Source organism: Hypanus sabinus, chromosome 7, assembly GCF_030144855.1.
Source record: "Hypanus sabinus isolate sHypSab1 chromosome 7, sHypSab1.hap1, whole genome shotgun sequence".
Lineage (NCBI taxonomy): Eukaryota > Metazoa > Chordata > Chondrichthyes > Myliobatiformes > Dasyatidae > Hypanus > Hypanus sabinus.
This window is the reverse complement of record NC_082712.1, coordinates 169,382,905-169,410,857: the sequence shown is the minus strand read 5'-3', so window position 1 is coordinate 169,410,857 and position 27,953 is coordinate 169,382,905. Positions and strand designations below refer to the sequence as shown.

General features: G+C 41.4%; 1 protein-coding gene across 1 annotated transcript; it reads left to right on the top strand.

Annotated features, from left to right (window-relative positions):
• Window positions 1-4,924: 4,924 nt before the first annotated feature.
• LOC132397567 (uncharacterized) lies at window positions 4,925-27,847 on the top strand. Its single transcript, XM_059976385.1, has 7 exons — window positions 4,925-4,992; window positions 8,677-8,740; window positions 9,847-9,925; window positions 17,291-17,464; window positions 25,098-25,395; window positions 27,314-27,377; window positions 27,478-27,847. The coding sequence occupies exons 2-7, from the start codon at window positions 8,703-8,705 to the stop codon at window positions 27,845-27,847; spliced, it is 1,023 nt and encodes a 340-aa protein (XP_059832368.1). The 5' UTR covers window positions 4,925-4,992; window positions 8,677-8,702.
• The last annotated feature ends 106 nt before the right edge of the window (window positions 27,848-27,953 follow it).

Sequence of the window (27,953 nt, the reverse complement as noted above, 5' to 3'; positions counted from 1 at the left end):
CTTGGGATATTAATTAAGATGTAGTGTGGGAGAAAGGTAGCAAATTGGTAAAGTTACAGCTGGAGTTCTGCATCACTGACCTCGAAAAAGTGCTGAAATCCCAACGTGCTGTGTGGGATGAACAAAGCGTGCAAAGGCCTGTGCACATGAGCACTGGAGAGCACCGCAAACCCACCCAATTCCTCCTGATCAACGTGCCCAACACTTCTCGCATCTTGTCTAACCTTTGACTCTCCACTCATGACCCTCAATTTGCCTGGTCACCTAGTTCCCAGCTGAGTTGGGGGCCAACCTGCCAGACCACTTGCCTGCAACCTCAGTTGATTTCATCCCGTAAATCTGTGGGGACGGAGGAAACTCTCAATCTCACCAAACTCCCGCAGAAGTACCACAACTTAGTTATCATCTTCAGTAAGCGAGAAGCCAGCACCCTGCTGCCTCACAGGTCCCACGACTGCGAGGTTGACACCCTCCTGGTCACTATCCCTCCCAGAGGCTGTTTTTCTCCCTGTTTCGTGAGAACCAGGCCGTGACTGACTACATTGCTGAAGTGCTACACAGTGGCCCACTGCACCGATGACATGTTCATCTACCTCGATGACATTCTCAATTTCTCCAAGGACCCTCAAGACCATGTTTGTCATTCAGCTTCTCCTCAAAAACCAACTGATCTGCAAGTTAGAAAAATTCCAGTCCCACACCCCAGTCATTTCCTTCCTGGGTTACGTCCTTTCACCCTACATCACAATCGTGGACCCAGAGAAAGTGCATGCTATCATTGGCCACACGCCCCTAGCCGCACTCCCTCAAGCAGCTACATCGCTCCTTGAGTTTCTTCAACTTCCAGCACCATTTTATCAGAAACTATAACCAAATCACCGCTTCTCTCACCTGTCTCACCAAGTCACCTACCTCACGGAAAACCTGGCCTGATGTCAAGGACCACGCTGACAAGGAGTTCAAGAGGCGCTTCACTACCACACCCATTCTAGGTGGACGCATCTGATGTAGACGCTGAGATACTGGTTCTCCAACATGTCGTTTGTCTCTATAGGGCTTACCTCATGATGTTGTGCCAGGGCCCACAATTCTTCTCCCACTTCTGGTGAGCCTTCTGCTTTGTCCTCCACACCCCAGTGAGTTTGTCATCTGCTGACCAACAGTCAGATGGAAAGAGCCAGTGAACAAGTGGAGAAGCTTCTGTGATACTTTGCCACCTCTAGCCCTTCCACATGGAAGAAGCACCTGAGCTGAGCTGTCTCAGAATCTACACACCTCTTCTAACAGAGGTATGTCACCCTTTGAAGTGATTCATGGCTACCAATCCCAGTTATTCCCTAGAGAAGGGCCAACAGCAGAGGTCCCGTCCACCAGGACTCTGGTTCACCACTGCCAGAATGCTTGGAAGAAGGCACGGAGGGCCATCCTCGATGACAACTGCTCCTTCTGCGGCCTGGCCAACCTTCATAGGTGCCCAGCCAAACCACTCCGGCCTAGGGACTGTGTCTGGCTGTCCTCCCAACATCTGACCTTATAGGATCCTCCAGGATCTCGAAGCTCTCACCCTGGTTCATTGGACTCTTCAAGATTACATATTGCATCAATCCAGTCACTTACCATCTCCAGCTGCCACCATTCCACAGGATCACAACTACCATCCACATGTCCTACCTCAAGCCCACTTTTACTGGATCACTCAACCCACCTGAGCCGTCACCACTACGATGGTGGAAGGTGGCCCAATGTACATGGCTCGCCAATTCATGGATTCACAGCTCTGTGAACAGGGGGTGCAGTATCTGGTCAACTGAGAAGGGTACAGCCCAGGGAGGAGGTCTTGAGTGCCATCCAGTTTCATCTTGGATCCATCTTTCTTCAAGGTCCCATTTGGATCATCCTGGGCTGTCGGGGGCCATCATCCTGGGCTGTGTGGTGGGGAGGGGTGAGGCAGGTCCTGTCAGGCCTGCATAGGCAGGCACTCCACGCAGCTTACAGGAGTTATCTGCCACTCATTTCTAACTCATCACCTGCAGCCTATTTAACCCCAGCTCTCATCCACAGTCCTTGTTCACCCATTGAAACAATTCAAAGTTCAAAGTAAATTTATTATTGAAGTGTGTGTATGTCACCATTTGCAACCCTGAGATTCATTTTCTTGTGGGCATTCACAGTAAGTACAAAGAAATACAACCGAACCCATGGAAGACCACACCCAACAGAATGGACAAATAACCAATGTGCAAAAGGCAGCAAACTATGCAACTACCAAAAGAAAGAGAAAACTTAAATAATAATAATAATAATGAAGTAATAAAGGATAAACAAGCAAGAACAACTTATTTAAAATATATAGCCATTCCAAATACATAAAACTTACAGAAATCAACAAATGAAAAACATCAGAAGTATGCTGAATTAAAAGAGGAAATTGAAAGACTTTGGAACATGAACAAGGTATACATTGTCCAAATAATAATATCTACAACTGGCCAAAGGCCCCACACAATAGCAGAAGTAAGGAGATGTCCTCCTTCTTCAAAGAAAGGGGATTCCCTTCCTCCACCATCAATGCTGCCCTCAGCCGCATCTCTTCCATTTCGCATATGTCTGCCCCATCTTCCCGTCGCCCCACAAAGGACAGGGTTCCTCTTATCCTCACCGAACACCCCACCAGTCTCTGCATCCAGCATATAATTTGCCATAACTTCTGTCATCTCCGACAGGATCCCACCACCAAACACATCTTTCCCTCCCCCCCCCCCCACTTTCTGCTTTCCACAAGGACTACTCCCTAAGCAAATCCCTTGTCAATTCAGCCCTCTCCACTGATCTCCCTCCTGGCACTATCTTTGTAAACAGAACAAGTGCTACACCTGCCCCTTCACCTCCTCCCCTACTACTGTTCATGTCCCCAAACAGTCCTTCCAGGTGAGACAAAACTTCACCTGTGAGTCTGTTGGGGTCATCTACTGTATCCGGTGCTCCTAGTGTGGCCTCCTGTATGTCAGTGAGACCCAACGTAGATTGGGAAATAACTTTGCTGAGCACCTATGCTCCATCTGCCAGAAAAAGTGGGATCTCCCAGTGGCCACCCATTTTAATTCCACTTCCCACTCCCATTCTGACGTGTTGTGATGAGGCCACACTTCATATTCCGTCTGTGTAGCCTCCACCTGATGACATGATCATCGATTTCTCAAACTTCCAGTCATGTCCCCTCACCCCCTCACTATTCCCCATTCCCCTTTCCCTCTCTCATCTAATCTCCTTGCCTGCTCATCACCTCCCTCTGGTGCTCCTCCCCCTTTACTTTCTTCTATGGTCTTCTGTCCTCTTCAATCAGACTCCCCCTTGTCCAGTCCTGTATCTCTTTCACCAATCAACTTCCCAGCTCTTTACTTCCCCCTCCCCCCACCAGTTTCACCTATCACCTTGTTTCTCCCCCCCTCCCACTTTCTTACTCTGATGTATCTTTTCATTTCCCTCCTGTCCTGATGAAGGGTCTCAGTCCAAAACATCGACTGTACTCTTTTCCATAGATGCTGCCATACCTGCTGAGTTCCTCCACCATTTTGTGTGTGTGTGTGTGTGTGTGTGTGTGTGTGTGTTACTTGGATTGCCAGCATCTGCAGATGTTCTGTTGTTTGTGATTGGACACAATAGCATTAAACATTTAGGACTACATGGCAACATTTATGCAAATCGTCAGAAAACCACAATACTAAACCCATTAGAAAGGTTCAAAAGTTCCTAGCAATTGACAAGTGAGCATGCTTGGCAGTGCCTGCACCTCAGGTTTTACTAGCTTGAGCTGACAAAAATGTGTTTTTGTAAATAATAATAATAATAATAATAATAATAATAATAATAATAATAATAATAATAATAATAACTAAGCAATGAATATCAAGAACAGGAGGTGAAGATTCCTTGAAAGTAAGTCCCTAGTTTGTGGAAACAGTTCGGTGATGGGGTGAGTGAAGTTATCCCCACTGTTGATGATCAAGGGGTAATAACTTTTCCTGATAGCAACAGTGAGAAGACAGCGTGGCTTGGATGTTGGGGGTCCTTAATCATGGATGCTGTTTTCCAGCAACCGTGCTCTTTGTAACTGTGTTTAATGGTGGGGAGGGCTTTACCTGTGATGGGCTGGGCCATATCTGCGACTTTTTGTAGGCTTTTCTGTACAATGGTATTGGTGTTTCCATAGCAGGCTGTGATGAAACCAGTCAATATACGCTTGATCCCGCATCTATGGAAATTTGTCAGAGCTTTGGATGACATGGCAAATATTCACAAACTTAAGTTGAGATGCTTGCTTCAAGCCTTCAGTTAGCATGTTAGTATCTGTTCTCTCTTGTTTAGTGGCCCCTTGTAGCTTGTTGTTTTGCAGTCTATTACTAAAGCTATCATTCGCCACTGAATCATCTCCACTACTCTGCCTTTCGGTCAAGCCTCCTCTACATTTCCTGACAAGGAGTTGCTGGCCTGCTGACTTCCACCAGCAGTTTGTTCTTTGCTTTGCTATACGTGTTCTCCAACATTTGGAATTATGGCCAGATTAACCAGGAAACTCTAGGTCCCAGTCACTCACCAATATCCATAGGTAGCTGGTTACAAAATATAATAATATGTCTGCCAAAGTTAACAATGAAAATGGGTTAGACTACATGTAGTTGGAAAAAGAACACAGTAGAATATGGAGGAGAAAGGATATCTCATCTAGAAATGAATTGCCAGTATAGTTCCTCCAGGAAATATTTTGATGGAACTGTTCAGTGTAATTCCATTACTGGTGCTTAAGGATTCTTGCAGTATAATGTAAACACAACATGATACTGGGAAGGTGCGGCATGTGGGTGTGGCTCTGCAGAAAGTGAGAATTGTTGCTAAGGAAACTTGTTCAAACAAATAAAGTTCAAAGCCAAAATGCAATTTCACTGGCCCTTCAGGGAAGACAATTTGCAGAGAAATACGGCTGACAGCTTCTAAGTACGATTTTTCTTATTTCCTTGGTACCTTTTGTGGTCAATGGTTGTTAAAGCAGGTGGTGTTGTCAAGCGTTCCTCCTGCACCTTGGCATGTGACTTGAAGCTATACTCAAACCCTGGAAATCTCTCTGTTCCCGGTGGCTTTTAAGATTAACAAAGTGAGGCAAACTAAATGAGGGTTGTTCAGTCTGAGTACGATTGCTGCTTTAGCAGTTAAGGTGATTACAAAACCAGTTTTAGTCTGAAATCTCGGTTCAATAGCACTCGGTGAGCAGCATCTTGTTGGGGGCTAAATGGAATACGTTGGAAATATCTCAACAGTCCATGCAGCATCTGTGGAGAAGAAAGCAGGTACAGGACTAAAGCAGACCCTGAATATTTCCAGAATTGTTCTTTTTAATTTCAGATTTCGGTATTTCAACTTAAAAGAAAATTGTCCTCGCTTTGAGCTCTGGTTTGTACGTGTGAGAAACAAAATGGTGTGTAATCAGAATTCCAGTAATATTTGAGTAATCTTGTAAATTTGTGGCTGATTAAGCACTCTTTGTTTATATAATTCACAATAGGTTATGTGTAAAAATAAGTGAATCGCACACACCATTACCTTGTGATACATGCACACCTCACTTAAAGTAAAAACAAAGTACATGACTTAACTCCTGACTCTCGTTTTCCTTTCAATTAGTTTAATATTTTCAAGTTACAAAACAGAACACTAAACACTTCCGTTTACAAGCTACAATCCCTATTTCCTCTCCTATCAGATTTCTTCTTCTTCAAGCTCTTTGCCTTTTCCACCAATCACCTCCTGGCTTCCCACATCATCCCTTTGTCCCCTCTCCCACCCTCCCATTCCGACTTCACCCTCACCTGGATTCACCTACCTCTGCCAGTCCCTGCTCCTCACCCTCCCCCTAATCTTTTATTCTGGCTTCTTCCCTCTTTTTTCCCAGTCTCGGCCCAAACGCCACCCTTACTTTTCCCTCCGTAGATGCTGCCTGTCCTCCTCCAATATTCTATATACAATGTCGAAAAGGTGTTTACTTTATTTGCAGCAGAACTGAGGTCAGGCAGTGGGACCCGGGCCTGAGCCCAAGAAGGAGGGAGAACCCAAGATTTAAGCACTGGCCCGATTGGAAAAGTCAGGTACAGGCTGAAGCAAAGTGCCAGGGCCCAGGTCAAAGAGTAAAGGACAACCTGAGGTTTGGACAATTTAAGCATCAGACACACTGGAAAGATCAGGGTGTCAGGGCCAGAGGTGAGGGATGGGCCAGGGGACTAAGGCTGGGGCCTGCAACTAATGGGCTCCTGAACCGGTTGCAGTGATGACTGGCTTTGTGTCTGTGGACCCACTTTTGTGAACTTCAGTTCTGAATGTTATTTGCTTACTTATATTGTTGCACAATTTGTTTTTTTTTATGTTTGACAGTCTTCTTTTTTCAGTGTGTCCTGTTGGGCTTCTTTGTTTAGTGGCTGCCTGTAAGATGACAAATCTCAAGGTTGTATAAGGTATACATACTTTGATAATAAATGTACTTTGATCTTTGAAAAAAACACTCACATCAGTTTTGCAGAATTTGCTTCTAAGATGACATGTTCTAAGTTTCAGATCAGGGCACTTCTGATGTCAAAGACCAGAACATTCATTCTGTTGTTTTTGCTCCATAGATGCAGCCTGACCTGCTGTGTATCTCCAATGCTTTATTTCAGATACTTTTATCATCTAGTTTTACAAATTGCAATGTTTCACACACATGATGTGGACTCTTTAGCTTAAAAGACAACTTCAATATTGTTTTGAATTCAGCTTTCTGAAATTAGAAAAATTAATCATTTAGAAGTTATCTTGAATATATAATAAAATTAAATTGTGTGGCATGGTATCATGGCAGTTAGCACAATTGCTTTACAGCCCCAGTGATTATTGAACTGGGTTTGATTTCTGCCACTGTAAGGAGTTTGTACTTTCTATTTGTAACTGTGTGGGTTTCCTCGGGATGCTCTGCTTTTCTTCCACATTCCAAAGATGCAGAGTTAGGGTTAGTTATGCTATGTTGTCACAGGAAGAGTGGCCGTCTGCACCAGTACTGTCCTCATACTGTTTTGGTCATTGACTCAAAATGATTCATTTCACCGTATGTTTCACTATAAGTCTGTAAAGTGTGGGCAACCAAGACTTTTTCACAGTACTGTATTAGTCAACGTGGAGTGGAGTGGATTTTTTAAACTCGGTGGGAGCAAACATGTTGAGAATGGTGAGGGTGGAGTGCTGCGGGAGAGGTATGGGACAGGTGGCAGAGAAGGAGTGCCAGGGGCACAGGGTGGCATGAATGTTGGCACCCGCAACCCTGAGACACCAGGCAAGGTCATTTGATTCTAAACCATGGGTTTACTGATCATTACAGAATGGCTCTCAAGTTCTTCCTGCTCCCTCCCCTCTCCCTTCCCCTATTCCCAACCCTCTCCCTGACCCTTCCCACTCTCAGTCCACAATAGAGACCCACGTCAGAATCAGGTTTATCATCACTCACATATGTCATCAAATTTGTTTTTTCCCTGCGGCAGCAGCACAGTGCAATACATAAAATTACTACAGTACTGTGCAGAAGTTTTAGGCAGCCTGGCTATATACATGTGCCTCAGACTTTTGCACAGTACTGTACATCTGACCAATAAAAGCTCTTCTTCTTATCAAAAGTCATGTTCTTCAATGCTAGGAACAAAAATCCTGCAAAACTAAAGGGGAATGCTGATATGTTCCTTACTCAAGTGTGAGCTTGTAATTCTCTAGTCAATGCCAATACATTCTCAAACAATTGTTACCCAGCATTTCTGACAGAATCCCGTCACGCCGTGTTAAATTGCAGAGGCGGTGAACGTCTAACAACTTCTGAAATATCCTGCCGGAGGTTAGAACTGACATACTCATAGTGTACAGCGAAGGAGGACAGGGACGAAGGACTGAGTTGTTCGTGGCAGCAGCAGGTTGTGCGGTTCCTCGCGGCTCCTGTCAGCTGGCTTCACTTCTGTCCCTGCTGAAGCTAATTGCTGATTACCACCTCGAACGTAGATGTATGGTGGAAGAATTGGGAGCACGTTGTTTAGGAGAATACACAAGAGAAGAGGTTGTGGGAGAAAGAGATTGCCCTGAGAACTGGCAGGGGGCTTGCTATACATATATATATAGTATAGGAATATATATTTCTTGTTGTAATTTATAGTCTGTTTTATGTATGCACTGCATTGCTGTCACAAAGCAACAAATGTCAGCACATACTACGTTAGTGATATTAAACCTGATTCTGATGGGTATGTGTGTGGGAAGGGTTAGATGGATCTTGGATTGAGTTAAAAGTTCAGTGAAGGGCCTGTACTGTGCTACGTTCTGACTTTGGCACCCAGAGAGTCGTGCGAATATGTATTGAACCAGCAGAGCTGGTGAGTGAATCAGTTGCAGTAACCTTATTTAAGAAAGATACTTGGTCATGTACATGGGTAGGAAAGGGTTAAAAAGATATGGGCCAAACACAGGCCAATGGGACTAGCTGAGATAGGATATCTTGGTTCACATGACAAGTTGGGCTGAATGGCCTTTTTCTGTGCCGTATGACTCCATGGCTATATGAATCTACCATGTTTAAACTCAATCGTGGAACTTTCTAAAGGCTTTTGAAATGTCTTACAGGTCTTCAAATTTCATATTTGCCCGTGATGCTCAGTATCCACAAAATACCAACCCAGCTACCAAAGTGAGTAGAAATTTAACATACGTTACCAATGTAATTATCTCCCCTTTCCTTTCCTACATCTGGCTCCATCCTCCAAGATTCACTTGTGTTTCCAACTATCACCTACCAGCCTCTGTCTCAATCGATCTGCAACCCCAACTAGTTCACAGCTGCCCCACTCCCTCCCCAATCTGGCTTCACCAATCGTCTTCCAACCTGTGCTTCACCCTCCCACCTCACCCACCCCCTTCAAAACCCCTTTATACTGACACTCTCAGTCCTGATACAGTCTTGTATCGAAATGCCGACCATTCTCCACAGATGCTGCTTGGCTTGCTGAGTTCTTCCACCATTTTATTTTTTTGCTCCAGATTCCACTATCTGCAGTCTCCTGTGTCACCAATCTGAAGTTGTTTGTTGTGCTAAATACTTCTAGAGCCTGTGTGATATGACCTGCACAGTCTTTCACAGTGCTAAGTAAATCTGATAATGGACAGTCAACTAACCTGAAATACAAGAGATTCTGCAGATGCTGCAAAAACACACACAAAACGCTAGAGGAACTGAGCAGGTCAGGCAGCATCTATGGAGAGGAATAAACAATTGATGATGTCTCAGTCAGGCTGAGACCCTTCCCCAGGATGGGTGGGTGGGTGGCAGAAGTCAGCATAACAAGGTGGGGAAAGAAAGGAGTCAAAGACGGCAGGTGATAGATGATAGCAGGTGAGGGGGAAGGTGGGTGGTGGAGTGAAAATGCAGTAAGAATCCTTCCATTCCCCCCCCCACCATCTTATTCTGGCATCTCCTAGCCACCCACCCACCTTCCCCTTCACCTGGCTTCACCAATCTCCTGCTATTTTCTGCTCCTTCCCATCCCCCAATCTTCTTACTCTGGCTTCTGCCACTTCCTGTCCAGTCCTGGAGAAGGGTCTCATCCAGAAACATCGACTGTTCATTCCTTCCCATCGACGCTGACTGACCTGCTGAGTTCCTCCCGCATTTAGTCTATGTTTCTTTCAAAATATACACTGTACAATATTAAATCTTCAGAAATGCGTGGTTAAACGCCTTAACCATTGCTCGCCAACAAGTTCAAGAATGAGGACATAGTTCATTTTTTTGTGCAGAAAACTGGAGTCACACCGCCAACGAGCGATAAAGTATCCCACTTCTTCCGGTGCAGCTGATATACCGTACACAGTCAATGTAAGTTGGCAGATACTTAACTTCTTCACATTATATGATCTCATTTGTCACAATCAGTTCCTGAATATTTAAAGAGTAAGGTAGATTTAAACATCTTTGCTATCTAATCATGTTTCTCGGGTAAATGAAATGCTTCAAGCAATACAAGTACTTTATGTCTGTACTCTTGCTTAATTAATCAGCCACTTCACTCTGAAGGTTTTTAATGAAGCTCCTCTCAACTTGGAATCTAGAGGTGGCAGTAGAGGAACACTGAAAGTAAAACACATCTCAAAACCCTTCAGTTAGAGTAATTCATCCCAATTTTGTGTGGGTTTTTTAACATGACTAATTGTGACAATGATGTATTGAACCATACCAGATAATAAATAAACATATTTAAAGATTTTTAAAATTCATTAATTGCAAAATGTCAAATACATTAAATAGCAGTTTATTTGAAAGCATTTTTGTAATGACAATGTGTGCTGATTAATGTGATGTGAAATGCAAAGTATATTCCCAGCCAATTTACCTTGTTGTCTTCCAGATGGCTGGGTGCCTCTGTATAGATTGCATAAATAAAAAATAACTTTGCCTGGCAGACTTAGTGATAGGATCAGGAATTGCAGCTTTCCTGAACCAATCTCCAAAAGTCTGCCAGATGCTCATTCCGATTTTTTTTTTTTTGCTTTATTACACTTATATTTGGCCAAAAAATTATCAGCATCAAGGATCAACTTTATTTGCCATTTACTGTAGAGTGGATTCTGGTTAATTGGGATGGATTGGGGCCAGTGCATTTTGGCCCATTTAAGTAGCTGCCTCAATTAGGTGAAGTTTCATAGAAATAGTTAAAAAGATATAAAAGAGACAAACTGCTGTTTAAATGAGAAACAAATTATGTGTTTAAATGAAATTCAGAACAAATTAAAACAGTCAATACTATCATAGTACTATAAAACTGTGTATAAGTTTCTAATAGTTATCATCAGAGGAATTGATCCAATATACGCTGCTGTGTTCTTTTGATTGACTGTAAATGAACAAAATTAGTGCAGACTCTTGGTCCTGATAATAGACAGACTTCATACAAATTTATCAGCAAATGCACCTTCCAAAACTTTATTTCCATTGTAACATGCAAGGTGATTGTTGATACCTTCAAATTCTTTGTTCATAGATAGATAAATATCAGGATATACACTCAGTGACCACTTTATTAGGTACACCTTGTTCATGCAAATACCTAATCAGCCATCATGCAGCAGCAACTCAATGTATAAGAGCATGTAGACATGGTTAAGAGTCAGTTGTGTCCAGAATGGAGAAGGTCTAAGTGACTTTGACAGTGGAATGGTTGTTGAGGTCAGATGGGATGGTTTGAGTATCTCAGATACTGCTCATCTACAGGGATTTTCACACACACATCTCTAGATTCTACAGGCAATAGTGCAAAAAAAACAAAAAAAAAGAGGTCCAGTGAGCAGCGGTTCTGTGGGTGAAAACACATCATTAGCGAGAGAGATCAAGGAGAGAGGTGTCAGAGGCCTAGCACTCCTCCAGGGGCAGAGAGGCACGGCTCACAAGCTGGAGTTGGTGCTGCCACCTAGTGTCCACTCAGCAGAAGACAAGCTGTATTGTGTTCGGCTGCAGACACCTGCAACATTCACGGACTTAGGGACTTGGAAGATTTTTTTTGCCTGACTATTTTACTGTATCTTAAATGTGCTTGCTATGTTAGATGTGTTACACATGCCTTGAGCTGCATGTGACTGTTGGTACTGTGTTTCGCACCTTGGCCCTGGGGTAACACAATCTCATTTGGCTGCATCCATCAGTATTCATGTATGGTTGAATGACAATTGAACTTGAACTTGAGAGGAGAAAGGCCAGGCTGGTTCAAGCTGAGAGGAAGGCAACAGTAACTCAAATAACCACAACAGTGGTATCTCTGAATGGGCAACATGTTTAACCTTGAAGTGGATGGGCTACAGCAGCAGAAGACCATGAGCATGTACCCAGTGGCCACTTTATTAGGTACCTCCTGTAGTAGTAGTTGAGCTGGAGGCATGGTAACCAGAATGATTGATCAGAAGCACAGCTGAATGTCCCTGTATGAAAGTTATCAGCTCGTAATAAATGGATGCTGCAATCAACAATAAACATTCATGCCAGATTCCTGGGGGCACACAAGTAAAAGTCCTGTGAATGAATCTACTGTGGAGATACAAGAGACTGTGGAACCTGGAGCAAGAAACTATCTGCTGGAGGAATGCACATTGAGGGGTATTGGTGAGGGGAAAAGGCTGAGGAAGAAAACATCTTCAGTTAACATGCCTTGAAGGGTCTGCAGAAGAGAAGTACTGAGTGCTGGTTCAGGCTCCGATTCAGATTTATGTATCACATGTACAGTACTTCAGAATCAGGTTTAACACCACTGGCATTTGTCATGATATTTGTTGTTTTGCAGCAGCAGTACTTTGCAATACCAAATAATAATCTCTGTAAATTACAGTAAGTATATATAGAAAAATAAAATTAGATAGAATCACTAGTGCAAAAAGCACTGAGGTAGCATTCATGGGTTCATTTTTCATTGTCTGTTCAGAAAGCTGATAGTGGAGGGGAAGAAGATATTCCTGAAACATTGAGTGTGTGCCTTCAGGCTCCTGTACCTCCTCTCTGATTGTAGCAATGACAAGAGGGCATGTCCTGGGTGATGGGGATCTTTAATGATGGATGCCACCTTTTTGAGGCATTGCTGTTTGGAGATGTCCTGGATGCTTGGGAGTCTGGTGCCCATGATGGAGGTGGTTGAATTGCAACTTTCTGCTGCTTTTTCTGATCTGCTCTATACCAGAAGGCAATGCAGCCAGTCAGAATGCTCTCCACAGTACATCTGCAGAAATAAGCATGAGTCTTTAGTGACACGCCAATTCTCCTTGAACTCCAGATGAAATATAGCTACTGTCGTGCCTACTTTGTAATTGCATCGATATGTTGGGGCCAGGATAGATCCTATGTTTACAGCTCGGAACTTGGAACTGCTTACCCTTTCCACTTCTGATCCCTCAATGAGGACTGGTGTGTGTTTCCTCAACTTGCTGCCCTAAAGTCCACACTCAATTTTTTTGTCTTATTGATGTTGAGTACAAGGTTGTCGCTGCTCCATCACTCAACTAGCTGATATATCTCACTCCTATATTCTGTACTTCCTTGACACCATCGGAAATTCTGCCAGCAATTGTGTCACCAGCAAATTTATAGATGCCATTTGAGCTGTGCCTAGCCACACAGTAATGAGTGCAGAAAGAGTAAAGCATTGGGCTAAGTATGCTTGCTTGAGGTGTGCCAGTGTTGACTGTCAGTTAGGCGAAGATGTTAATTCCGATCCACACAGACTGCGTTCTCCAGGCGAGGAAGTCAAGAATCCAGTTGCAGAGGGAGGTGCAAAGGGCCAGGTTTTGCAGTTTATTGATTAGAACTGTCAGCATGATTGAGTTGAATGCTGAGCTGTATTCAATAAACAGAAGTCTGACGTAGGTATTCCTATTGTCCAGATGATCCAAGGCTGAATGGTGAGCCAGTGAGATTGCATCTGCTGTGGAATTAGGCAAATTGCAGTGGGTCCTGGAGTTAATTCTAGCCTTGACCAACTTCTCAATGCACCTTATCACTGTAGATGTGAGTGCCACTGGGCAATTGTCAATCAGGAACAATCCACGTAGGTTGTACCTGTGGTTCTTGTATATTTCTGATTACCAGTCTTTAATGCCACAGACTTATACCTCAGCAAATTATGTATCTTCTGTTTCATCCACATTTGGTTTGGGTATGTCTGGTATGTTCTTGAAGGCACACAATCATTCATACTGGTCTTGATGAAGTCAATGATAACTGTGGCATATTCATTCAGGCTCGAAGATGGATCTCTGAACATTATCCAGTTCACTGACTCAGAGTAGTCCTGTAAGTGCTCCTTCACTTCCCTTGACCACACCTCCTTGGTCCTCACCACTGGTGCTGCAGTCTTACATTTCTGTCCATGTACTAGGAGTAGACGTATAGCCCGATGATCAGTTTTTCCAAAGTGTGGGCATGGGATGATGGCATGGTAAGCATTCTTGATGGTGATATAACAGAAGTATGTTGGCACCTGTTGTTCCACAGCTGATGCGTAGGTGGTAGTTGTTCAGACTTCTTCAATCTGGCCTGGTTTAAATCTCCCACAATCCTAAGGGCATCAGGAGCACAATTTTGTGTCTGCTAATTATGAAGCTCAGCTCCTCCAGTGTCTGTCTGATGTTGCCCTTAGTTAGAATGTACACCAGGATGATGGCAGAAAACTCCCTCGGCAGATAAAATAAATGGCATTTGACCGTCGGATGTTCCAGGTCAGGTGAGCAGGGCTGAGAAAAAAACCAGCACGTTTGTGTACCATGATGAGTTAATCATGAGGTATATTCCACCTCCTCTGCCTTTAAAAGACTCAGCTGTCCTGTCTTTGCAGAGATTCACGAAGCCATCAAGCTGCAGTGCAGCATCTGAAACGGCAGGGAATAGCCATATTTCTGTGAAGCAAAGTTCACAGCGTTCCCTGATGTCCCTCTGGTACAACAATCTTGCTCTGAGGTCTTCAGTTTTATTTTCCAGAGATTGTAGATTCACCAGAAGGATAGTCAGGAGTAGGGACCTAACGCCTCTGTGTTTCAATAGTACCTTACGACCAGCAGACCATCCCCTCTTCTGTTTTCTTAAAGGGAAACTGCTCTCATAACCTACATCTGTTATCCAAGGTTCATTGATTTTAAGTATCAATAGATTTTTTTAACATCTTAAAAAAATACAGTTTACTGAAGTACCCTTGACTGTGACTGTGGATTTCAGCTGTAGTAGTCCTAAACAGGGGGGAGGGGCGGTAGCAGGATAGAGATACATCTTTACCAAAGGAGGTATAAGGAGCTCCTTCTTTTTGGTATCCTGCAGGTCACCCTGCTTAGTCCCCTGATCACGATATTGTGAAACCATGGGAGCAGGTGGTGGATTGTCGCTGGTATACGTATATAACAAGGCCTGGTTATGCGACCACTGATGCAATCTCTGAAGAGTATTGATAATGGCTAGGATCACCCATCTTGCGAAGACACTGCCCAGAGGCAGCAATGGCAAACCACTTCTGTAGAAAAATTTGCCAACGTTTTCCAAATGGTCGCCTGTGACGATATCATTAATTTGTTGAATAAATGCTATAAAAATGGTAATTTTACTGAAATTTTTATATACATTTCAAGCAGTTCCATCCATTGTCCCGAAAATGTTTTTTGATAGAATAGATTCCATGATCCTGTCATACATTTGGAATAATAAAAGCTCTAGAGTGAATAAATCTTTACTGCAAAAATCAAAAAAAGATGGATGACTGGTTTTACCAAACTTTAGATTTTATTATTGGGCAAATTAATATTCGTTATATCACCTTTTGGATTCACGATATAGATAACCAGGACTGTCCTTCACGGTTACATTTGGAGGGGAGCTCGGTGAGGGGGTTTTCTTTGGCTTCCTTACTGGGAGCTCCTCGTCCTTTTTTGTTCTTCAGGACAGGTAGACAAGTTCTCAGTCCTATTGTTAAACATACTTTAAAAAATTGGTTTCAGTTTCGTAGATTTTTCAATTTAAATAACTTTGTTCTCTCTAGTAATATCCTTTTTAACTTTTTTTTAAACCATCAATTTTGGATAAGGCTTTTTTAACATGGAAAACTAAGGGAATAAAAGCTATTTTAGATTTGTTTTTAGAGGACTGTTTAATGTCTTTTTTGCAGCTAGTGGATAAACATGATATATCTGATGCACATTTTTTTAGAAACTTACAAGTTAGGAATTTTTTACTTGATTTCTTATCAAATTATCCATTTGTTCATTTACCAAATATGATACATGCTATTTTTCAGCTTAAACCATTTCAAAAAGGATTGGTAGCCATTATATACAAATGGTTAATGAATTCACATATGATGCCTAATGATAAGGATAAACATGCTTGGGAAATGGAACTTCAGAATTCACTTTCAGATGATCAATGAAATAAAATTTATTATTTAGTTAATAATTCATCTATCTGCGCAAGTCACTCCCTAATTCAGTTCCAGATAGTGCACAGGGCACATATGTCAAAAGATAAACTAATGCAAATTTTTTCTGATATATATCCTATCTGTGATTGATTGGTGGCTACCCTAACTCATAAGTTAAATAATTTTTGGAGAGACGTTTTTAGAACGTTATCAAAAGTCATAGGTGTGGACTTATAACCTAATTCACTTACGGCAATCTTGGGGATTATTCCAAAGGAAGAAGGAAGTGTTCCTGCTTCTGCTCAACATGTGATAGTCTTTTCAACTTTACTGACCAGGAGAGCTGTTTTGTTATACTGGGAAGATTCTAATCCACCTTCCGTTTTTTTTTGGCTGGAGAGAATCAGAAGTCCGATGTTCAATACATCTTTTAAATTTAAGCAAACCTAGTGACCTTTTATTCAATATTTTCATATGATCTAATTTTTTCTATCTTTTTTTTAGGTAAAATATTTTTAATATAGTTTTTCTCTCTCCGTGCAGTTTCAGATCTGACCAGAAGGATGTTTTCTTTTATTTTGTAATTATATCCTCAAATGGACTGCCCACTCTTCTTTTTTTGTTTTAAGTTAGATTAGTGGTTTTTTTCTCTTAATTATAACATTTCCAGTCTTTTTTTCTGTATGAATTGCCATGCAGAGTTGTGGTTCTTTGTTTATGTATAATAGTTCAAAATAACATTTACATGACTTTGACAGTATACATCCCTTTCATTGTTTCGTATGTTTATGTATTTGATACAACTTCTCCTCTGATTTGTATTTATTCATTTTTTTTAAATCAATAAAAAAAGATATAAAATGAGAAAAATTTGCTGAGAACAATCATAGTCAGAAGACCATGATCACCCTTGTCACATAATGGTGGTGATGAATGTAATTACGTATGGTATGATCTGCCTGGGTGACGTGCAAAATAACAGCTTTTCATTGTATCTCGGTACATGTGACAATAATAAACCAATATCAATACTAATCCATTATCATGTTTATAGGCATAGTCACAACTTCCAAGTTGGAGCAAAGCTACAATAAGCATTTTGCAAACAAATAAAGTAACATTCAGAAGTTGACAAAAGTAACACAACATTTTCGTTTGCTAAATTGCTGATTATCTTTCTCGGTTAACTAAATGGAAAAATAAATTAAAGGATTTAATTACATTAGATTCACATACAAAATTGGGTAAACTGGCACCTTGAAGTAATTGATTATATTACTGTGCTTATTTTTCATGTGACTTTGGAGGGATTTCGAGGAAATGTTTACTTTGAGCCATTACAAATAGTGAAATTATCAACAAGAAACTCAATCGAAAAGCCATCTAAAATTTCTTCCACAAAGAGCTACCCAGCTGATGAAAGACTCCTGACAAGATGGAATGGACATTGGTGCACAGGGAACCAAACTTCTCTGAAAGATGTATGTATAATATATGGCTCATAATAATACAAAGTCATTAATTTCTTAAACTCTGAAGAAATAGTGATGCTTTTTGGGATTTAAGTAAGGAACATATCAACTTTATTTTGAAATAGACCAGAATATTCATAATCTGTTAACATTTGTTATTCATTTTTAATATTTATTTTCCCCTCGGATTGTTGATTCTCAAACGGAACCATAAAACACTTTTACTAAGCGTAACCGTGGATACCAACTTGGCATGTGAGAATTGTCACTTGGACATGAGATTGCTGATTGATACATATTTAAGTGCAGAATACAATGGACACTAGCTGGGTGATTACTAATTCTGAATTTACCCCTTAACTCATTTATTCCAATGACTTTCAGAACAATATTATGCTGATTGGTGGCATTATCAGAATCAGATTGATTGTCACTGGCTTAGATGACATGACATTTGTTGTTTTGTGGCACAGTGCTAAAACATGAAATTATTGTAAATGACAAATACAAGTAAATAGTGTAATCAAAGGAGAAACAAAGAGTAATCAGGACGTGTTCATGGGTACACGGACCGTTCGTTCAGAAGTTGTTGGATGTGCATCTTTAGGCTCCTGTATCACCCCTCTGATGGTGGTAAGGAGAAGAGGGCATGACAGAGTGGACATGGAGAGGATGTTTCCCATTGTAAGAGAGTCCCGGACCAGAGGGTACAGCCTCAGAGTGCAAGGTGTCCCTTTAGAATAGAGTTGAGGAGGAATTTCTTTAGCCAGGGCTTAGTGTATCTGTAGAATTCATTGTCACTGTGAAGGTCAATTGATTGGGTCAAGAGTTTGATAGGTTTTTGATTACTAAGTACATCACTTAATGAGGGAAAAGTCAGGAGAATAGGATTGAAAGGGAAAATAAATCAGCCATGGTGGAGCAGACTCGATGCTTTACATGGCCTAATTCTGCTCCTATGAATTATGATTAATGGTCTTGTTGATTTACTGACATATTTCAATTTTGACTAGTATTGCTGTTGTCTTGTTGTAAGTGTGGATGTGCAAATCTGTTGAGTTAATTACTGTTTCTTAATTATATACCTGATTAGTTAGTACATAGTCTGTAGAACATAAAACATGGAAAATAGAGCAGTACAACACAGTACAGGCCTTTCTAGCACACAATGTTGCCAACCAGAAAAGGCCCCCTTTATTCCCACTCACTGCCTCCTGCCTGTCAGCCATTCCTCTATCCATGCCAGTACCTTTTCTGTAACGCCATAGGATTGTATGTTGTTTAGCAGCCTCATGCGTGGCACTTTATCAAATGCCTTCTGAAAATCCAATTGAATGACATCCACTGCCTCTCCTTTATCCACCCTGCTTGTTACTTCCTCGAAGAATTCTAACAGATTTGGAGGACAAGATTTCCCTTTACAGAACCAAGCTGACTTTGACTTATTTTATCATCAGTCTCCAAGTACCCCAGTACTCCAGTCATCCTTAATAATAGACTCCAACACTTTTTCAACCACTGCGGTTAGGCTAACTGGCCTATAATTTCCTTTCTTTTGCCTTCCTCCCTTCTTGAAGAGTGGAGTGACATTTGCAGTTTTCCAGCCCCCTGGGACCATGCCAGAATCAAGTGATTCTTGAAAGACCATGACCAATGCATCCGTAATCTCTTCAGCAACTTCTCTCCTGCTCCCTGACCCTTACGGACCTCTGGCACACTGCTAGTGACTTCCATAGTGAAAACTGATGCAAAGTACCCATTAAGTTCACCTACCATTTCCTTATCCCCTGTTACTACCTCATCAGCATAATTTTCCAATGGTCCAAAATCAACTCTCACCTCCCTTTTACTCTTTATATAACTGAAAATACTTTTAGTATCTGCTTTATATTATTGGTTAGTTTGCCCTTAAATTTCATCTTTTCCCTTCTTATGGCTTTTTAGTTGCCTTCTATTGGATTTTAAAAGCTTTCCAAACATCCAATTTCTCACTCACTTTTGCTACATTATCTGTCCTTTCCTTGGCTTTTGTGCAGTCCTTAACTGCCCTTGTCAGCCACAGTTGCCTACCCTGCTATTTAAGAACAACTTCTTCTGTGGGACATGTCTATCTTGAGCCTTGTGAATTATTCCCAGAAACTTCAGCCATCTCTGCCATCACCCCTGCCAGTATCCTCCCCCAATCCACCTGGGCAAGCTTCTCTCTCATGCCTCTGTAATTCCCTTTATTCCATTACAATATGGATATCTGTGACTTCTGCTTCTCCCTCTCAAATTGCAGTATGAATTCAATCATATTATGACCACTGCCTCCTAAGGGCTCCTTTAACTCCACCCACAAAGATTCAACATTCTCTGACCCTATGTCACCTCTTTCTAAAGATGTAATTCCATCTCCTACCAACAGAACCACACCACCGCCTATGCCTTCCTGCCTGTCCTTTTGATAAAAAGTATATCCTTTGATGTTAAGCTCCCAACTCTGGCTGTCTTTCAGCCACGGCTCAGTGATGCCTACAACATCATACCAGCCAATCTCTTATTGTGCCATGGGTTCATCCACTTTATTCCGAATGCTATGGGCTTTTAAATACAGAATCCTCAGTCCTGGATTCTTCATCCTTTTCAATTTTGCCTCTGTGGTACAATTTAACTCTTTGGTCTGTCTGCATTTGTTGCCAATCATTGGCTTGTCCTTCCTCTCGTAACACCAGTGTTGCCTTTGTCTTATCTTAAGTGAGATGTTGCTGCACTCTTTATGAGAAGATCAAGTTACATAGTACAACACTCGGTGCCAGTGGGCCATCAAAAGTATTGGAATGATGCAGTGAACAGAAAACACACATTTCTGGAGGAAAGTTTTGTTTATAAAAACAACATATACAGAATATTTACATGAGTAAGAACAATTCAATATTCCAACATTCTGCTCAGGTTCCAAATCTCAGATGGCAAACAAAAACCAAATACATTTTTAGTTATAATCAGTGAGATTCCTTAGAATAATCTTTATTACTCCAATTTCTCTAACTAATTACATCTAGTGTCATTTCCTATTTAAAGGTCTAGGACTAATTTATTTATCCTTAGTTAGAAAAGTCATTGAATTCCTTTTCTTAAGTATTATGATTAACTTCAGCTTCAGATCCACTCAGTATGTCTATAAGTTCAAAAATTTTATTTACACACACGCACACACCTTAACTCCTTTCATGACAAATATCCAACATCACAACTTTTAAACAAAGTAAATCTTGTTGAGGAACTTATCAAAGTTTTTGCAAGAAATAATCAGTTCCTGCAGAAAATCAAATTCAGATCCTTTGAATGAAAATCAACTTATTCATCCAACCGTATGAAATCCCCTACGTCATTACACGTTCCGTTCCTGTGCTGGTTCTTCAATCTTAGGTGGCTCGTCATCTTGTTTCTTGGTTCATTGGATTAAATAGTTGACCATCCATGGAAAGTCGATTCACAGACTTATACAAAATAAAAACCTGACCTGTATACAACAGGATTACATCCCTTAAGTTCTTATACACATTCTATTTTCTATTTCAAAATACCTCATTGTCATTTCCAAACATCTCTCAGTTACAACACCACTGAACATATTTCACACACAAATTATACACTCGGAACAGTAAATGTGTTTTAACTCACCAAATCACTTGGTATGATTTAACAGAACTTGATGGTAGAGATCTTGAACACTTGGCTTTGCCACTATTGTCTTGTTATAGTCGTAGCTTCAACAAACCTTTTATCGAAATTGTCTCTCCTCCAGGGGTTTCACCCTGAGGTTTTCAAGTTATTAGGGTAAAGATACTCACTACTAATTCCACTTTTTACAGTTTATATCTCTAGTTTCTAATAGTTTGCTGCGTTTCCCTCGCTTGTCCGTGTCTGTGTCAGCCACACCTCATTTTTGCATAGCTTTTTCTCTCCCCAAGTTCTTTTTTTATTTTGTTAAACCTTGTTTTCATCTCTCCATGGGTGCAACTTTCTAACATTACATCTTTGGTTTTAATTAACCTGGGTTACACTTATATTTACGTTACACCCATCATCTACTTGTAAACCTGCCGGCTCATCCTCAGCTCCATCATACTGGTTCCCATCCCCCTGTCATATTAGTTTAAACCACTCCCAACAGCTCCAGTAAACCTGCCTGCAAAAGATATTGCCCTCCTCCCTCAGATTCGGGTGCAACCTGTCCCTTTTGTCCAGGTCATACCTGCCCTAGTAGAGGTCCTAATGATCCTGAAATCTGAATCCCTGCCCCCTCCAATTCTTCAACCACGCATTTATCTGCCACCTCATTCTATTCCAATCCACACTGTCACAGAACACAGGCAGCATTCCTGAGATTACTACTCCTGAGGTCCTGTGTCTCTATTTCCTTCCTAACTCACTGTTTTCTGTTTTCAGGGCCTCCTCCATTTTTCTACCCAAGTTGTTGGTACCGATATGTACCATGACTTCCCATGGCTCACCCTCCCTTTTTCAGAATATCGTGGACCCTGGCACCTGGGTTAACCGTAAAAGGCTATCCAGAAGACACTTTAAATATTCAAGTCTATCAATAAATCAAACGTGATGTACTTCTCCAAGATTAAATTTACATCTGAAAATAGAGTCGATAAATATAATTTTCATGTCATGAGAATTGTGAAGTAGAGATGATTAAAACAATTTAGATTAACCAAATGATGGAGCTCAGTTATAACTTATGAACTTTCATTGAACACCTCCAAGAGGACCACAACCTTGTTGTGGTTTGGAAGCTTGTGTGTTTCAATGACCCAGAGAATTATGTAGCTGGAGTCAAGACTTTATGCTTTGGCATTTAGTAGAGTCACCCATGCCAAACAGGGCAAGAGGTAGATGGCAGATGAAGAGTGGTCCACCATTACTCAAGGTCCAGGGGCTCAACTGAGGACTAACAGCCCTGACTGGTCAAACAAAACTGTTATGGAAACAGCAATGAAGAATCCCTCTCCGAGGACAGACATTGAAGGACCTTCATTGTTGACCTAATCACCAGTAGTAAGATGGGCAGTCAGTCAGTTTCATTAAACCATATTTCCAGTCACTCATCTATGAGTTGATTTCACACAGGAGAAATTCAGTAAATGTCTAAATTCCTGGCACTTTCAAAATTTTGTCAGACTATCAGATTCTTCAGACCAGGGATATCATTCCTAACATTTTTTTAATTCACTCTTCTGCCAGTATTATAAGTTTTTAGTGAACCTGGTAAGTTTAAAGGACACTAGTTAGTTGAAAGGTGTCATGGGACCAAACTCACCCTCTTACCCCTTCTTTTCTCCTCACCTATCAATCACTTGCCTCTGGTTCCTCTCCTCCTTCCCTTATCTCCCAGGTCCTCTCTCCTTTGCTATCAGATTTGGTCTTCTTCAGCCCTTTACCTTTTCCACCTATTACCTCACAGCTTCTCACTTCTTCCCTTTCCTCCACCTATCTCCCACTCACCTGCTTTCACCCATCACCTGTCAGTTTGTACTCCTTCCCCTCCTCCCACCTTCTAATTCTGGCCTCTTCCCCTTCCTTTCAAGTCCTGGTGAAGGGTCTCAGCACAAAATTTCGACTGTTTATTCTCCTCCATCGATGCAGCCAGACCTGCTGAGTTCCTCTAGCATTTTGTGTGTTTTTTGGGAAAGGGGCCTCTGGTGAACTAAACAGAAGCAAGTGAACCTCAGACCAGTTGAGCTGGAATGGAGAATGGGAAGCAGAATCCCAGGTTGTGGTAAGAAACATGGACACCAAAGTCAGTGTCACAGACACAAGCAATTCTGCAGATGCTGGAAATCCAGAACCACACACACAAGATTCCGGGGGAACTTGGCATCGAAGGAGGGGTATAAACAGACAGCATTTTGGGCCAACACTCTTCAACTGGACTGGAAAGGAAGGGGGTAGAAGCCAGAATGAGAATGTGTGTGGGGAGGAGTACAAGCTGCCAGGTGAGCAATGAGACCAGATGAGGGGCAAGGTGACTGGAAGGAAATGAAAAGGAACACAGGAACCGTGGCCACAGAAAGATTAATGGCAAACATTACCGTCACAATGCGCTGGCAACATCAGACCCCCAAGAGTGGAGGGAAGACGGGCTCCGATGTAGAGACAGCAACGAGAGTTTATTCATAATAATTCTAAAAGTATATTGATGGCTTGGCCAAGGGAAACCGCGAGAAGTAACATTATCAAAACCAGGATTCCGCAATAAGCACTAATCAGGCATCCACTTAAATAATTCAAGATTCAAAGTGCATTTATTATTAAAATATGTATGCAGTATACATCCATGAAATTTGTATTTCCTACAGACAGTCATGAGACAAAGAAGAACCATGGAACTAAAGTGTTCAAAACAAAATATCAAACATCAGGTCCCTGCACACACACACAGAAAAAAATGCGTAAATAGTGCCAAAACAAAGAGCTAAAACACAAAAATAGAGAGTACAAAATCAAAAGGCATATTTCAGTGCTGTTCAGCTCAGTGTTCATTATTTGCAGGCCGCCCCAATACAAAAATCATCCAAATGTCGTAACAAAAAACAGCAACCAAAAAAAGAACTAGATTTAGAGCACATCATAAAAATTGAATTAAGAGTCCAAGTCAACATGGAACCCCAGAGCTTATCAATATAGACTTAGCAAGCTTAAACAGAAAGCACCAGGAGACTGCATTACAAAGTGCAAGGCACTTGAGAAAAACATAAGGAACTCTAAATGATTAATAATTGTCATTAAACAACAATAAACAAATTCAGTTGTTCTCTAACCTTTGGCACCCAATGCTCTACAGCGCCCCGTACAGGCCCAAAGAGCTCATTACAATTACACATTAATTCAGATAGCAAACCATTTTGAATGTATGGTAAGCAGATGATCAAAGTTTTACTGTAGTCAAGTTCTGATCTCTGGGGTGAGTTAATGATCTTTTGTGATAACTGGGATCATTGTGATCAAACGCATTTTTATATTCATGATAAAATCATAATTTGCTCAGTCACTGGGTAGCAAAATAGAAAGAGAAGGAATAGTGGAATGTAATCACCCATAATAATTATGATATTTCTGGTATACATGTGGGAGTTGTCATATTCCATGAACTAAATGCTTTTAGACACAGGCATTAGCACCATTAATGATGGTTAGCACAACAGTTTACAGTACTAGCAACCTGGGTTCAATGCCCACCGCTACTCATAAGGAGTTGTGTGTTCTCCCCATGACCACGTGGGTTTCTTCCAGGTGTTCCCATTTTCTCTCACATTCCAAAAATGTATGGTTAGCAGGTTAATTAGTCATTGTAAGTTGTCTCACGATTAGGCTAGGATTAAATCAGGGGGTTGCTGAGTATTGCAGCTCAAAGAGCCAGCAGAGCCTAATCCACACTGTATCGCAATAAATAAATAAATAAATTAATTAATTAACAAGCCACAGAGCATGCACTCAAACATAAAAACTGCCTCCTGCTCCTCACATGATAAAACAAATATATGGATGTGTTACATCTTTTGGTTCAATGAGTATGAGCAGATACTAAAGACTATTGATGCATGGTGCAAAATCTCATTGTGCTTATATTTTTTTCTTCTATGGACAGAAGTCTCCCAGTTTCAGATCAGTTGGTGCTTCCCCTCGACAACTTGGCAGCCTGAGACAGCTTTCCATTCTGGACAAGAATGCAGTTCTGTCAAAACACAACCAGCATCTCTCTGAGGACCTTGCCTGGATCTGTAGTCTGGAATCACTTGGGAGCCTCAGAACACGAGTCCCCAACAGCAAACCCAAGAAAAGAATCAATTATCCAATCAGTCAATTCTGTAAGGGTGTAGTGTCCAGAGCACTGAAGAACTCAAGTGAATTACCTTTAATAAATGGCTCTAATTACATCACCTGTGGTACCTGTGCCTTGTAAAGTGGTTTGTCTGATACTATTACATCTACCATAATGGAGTTGTTGAGAAAGTAATTGATGAGCAACCTCGTCTTGAATATTTTACTTAGGATCAACCTTCTTTGCCATATGCATTTACATGTGTTAGGAATCTGCTGTATTGTGTTGGCAAGACATTCAACAAAAGCAACAACATTCATCAATTATAAAAAATAAAGAATTATATGAAAATGTTGTTAGTGTTACAGATATGGAATTAGGCAAAATGGTGTGCATTAATGACTATTTCAGATCTGAAGAAGATAATCAAACTAAGTGTTTCTCTCGCCCTCTGCTAAATAATTTCTGCTTTTAATACAGATTACTGTAGTGTTCCACCTATTAATAAACTAAATTGCTTTGGAGAAGTGCTAGCATGGTCATGATGGGCTGAATGGCATCTTTCTGTAAATTGCAACCAATCCATAATTCCATTATTCAATAATGTTTAACAACATATCGAATAACTAGGTTTGTAGATGGAAACATTCCCCAAATTTAATATGTAGGTCTTCCTCAGGTTATGATCACCTGACCAATGGACACCCCATTTATGCAAACAAGCATCAGGGACCAATGGAAGGGAAGGAGATAGATTTTTTTGGGTGGCTGAAAGGCTGCAGGTGTATTTTGTCAGGTGGGAAATTGTGTGCCTCTCTTCTCATCACCAATCCCCTCTGCTCCCTAACCTCCAATCCCCCACCATTGCAAGCTGAGTCGAGCCGAGCAGAGCTGGGTTTCCCAAAGCAGACTCACTGTCAGTGTGTTAGACTAGCAGCCGCTTTTCCTGTACCTGTTCACCCTCTCATTACTGCTGTTTCAGTTCATCTTTAACTGATGAACAGTTCTCAGGATCAGAATCCTGTCGTAGTTTAGGGATGTTCTGTCCTCTCAGTGGCCACTGTATTAGTACACCTGCAGACCTGTTGTTAATAGAAATCAGCTAATGATGTGGCAGCAACTCGATGCAGAAATGCAAAAATTCAGTTGTTCTTCAGACCAAGCATCAGAATGGCGGAAGAAATGCAATCTAAGTGACTTTGACCATGGAATGATTGGGCGGTTTGCGTGTGTCGGAAACTGCTGATCTTCCGGGATTTTCCACACACAAGTCTCTAGAGTTTACAGAAAATGGTGCAAAAAAAAAACCCAGCAAAAAACATCGAGTGAGTGTCAGTTCTGTGGCCGAAATTGTCTTGTTAATGAGAGAGGTCAGAGGAGAATAGCCAGACTGGTTCAAGCTGACAGGGAGGCAACAGTAACTCAAACAACCACGCATTACCACAGCGGGGTGCTGAAGAGCATTTCTGAGCACGTTGAATCTTGAAGTTGGTGGGCTACAGCTGCAGAAGGTCACTAACACATACTCGTATTTTATAGTTTCTCAGACTTCAGAGAGAAGGATACGCTCAGTATTCATGCAGTATTTATATTCAGAGTGTAGGGCTGATCTGATTTCATAAAACATTTGATTTAAGATGATCACTGTACATGTCGCACATTCCATTGGGTATTTTCATTTTTGATAAATTAATACATTTTCAGCTTTGATCCATTAGGGACTTTTAATAGACATTTATATAGGCATATGAAAGTAAGAGAAATTGAACAATATGAACTTTGTGTCGGCAGAAAGGATTAGTTTCGTTGGCCATTTGATTTCTGCTTTAATTGGTTCGGCTCAACACGGTCAGTTTTGATATAAAGGACATAGTTGTAGCCTCCGATAAAATCGCACGCCCGGGAACAGAATCAGAAAATAATTTTCCTTTAAAAAAGCGCCTTTCGCTTCCTCTGGGCTTCATACGGTGAAAGCAGAGTCTGTGAAAAGTTGATGTTGGCGGAAATGGAGAAAACAAACTTTTCAATTGCACTTTAAATAGGGTTCGTGATTCATCATTTTGGTTTACGGAGCAACGATGCAATTGTGTCCAAGGGCGATGTGAAGTAAGTAATGACTAAATGCGATTATACTTATTTTAATCTGGTTTGAAACTCGCGACCCACGGCCCAGGGAGCAAGTGGGGACAAATATATTCAATTGCAGCCCTTATGCCTGTGAGCTGGGATTCAGTACCACGGATAGAGGTAGCGCCTCGCCGGAGACCCGCGACGGGACATCGTTCTGCCGCAAACGAAGTACTGTACAAAAGAACAAGCTGCGTACAAACGTTCTCACAGAGTTCCCTAACGGAAAATTATCCGTGTACAAATTTAATCGGAGTTTCAAGGTCGCAAAGAACAACGACGTTTTCGCTTTCACTGCGGTCCGAGTGTTCGACAACGATTATCGACAGCATTCAGAGTCAAATTTATATCGCAATCTTATATCACGTGAACATCGGAGTTCTGCTGTTTGCTGCAGCAGTAAGGTGCAGCGGCTTAACGTTGCTGTATATTACACAACAATTAAATAGTGCATCTAATGGAATAATGAGGTAGTGTTGATGTGTTCATGGACCGTTCATAAATGTGACTGAGGGGAAGAAGCTGTTCCCGAATCGCTGAATGTAGGTCTTCAGG

Bases quoted from the DNA above. Each gene is read 5' to 3' on its own strand.
- LOC132397567 (XM_059976385.1), top strand. From the start codon at position 8,703: ATGCTCAGTATCCACAAAATACCAACCCAGCTACCAAA. The intron at 17,465-25,097 runs GTATGTATAATA...TTCTATGGACAG, and splicing joins ACCAAACTTCTCTGAAAGAT to AAGTCTCCCAGTTTCAGATC. The intron at 27,378-27,477 runs GTAAGTAATGAC...ATTCAATTGCAG, and splicing joins GTGTCCAAGGGCGATGTGAA to CCCTTATGCCTGTGAGCTGG.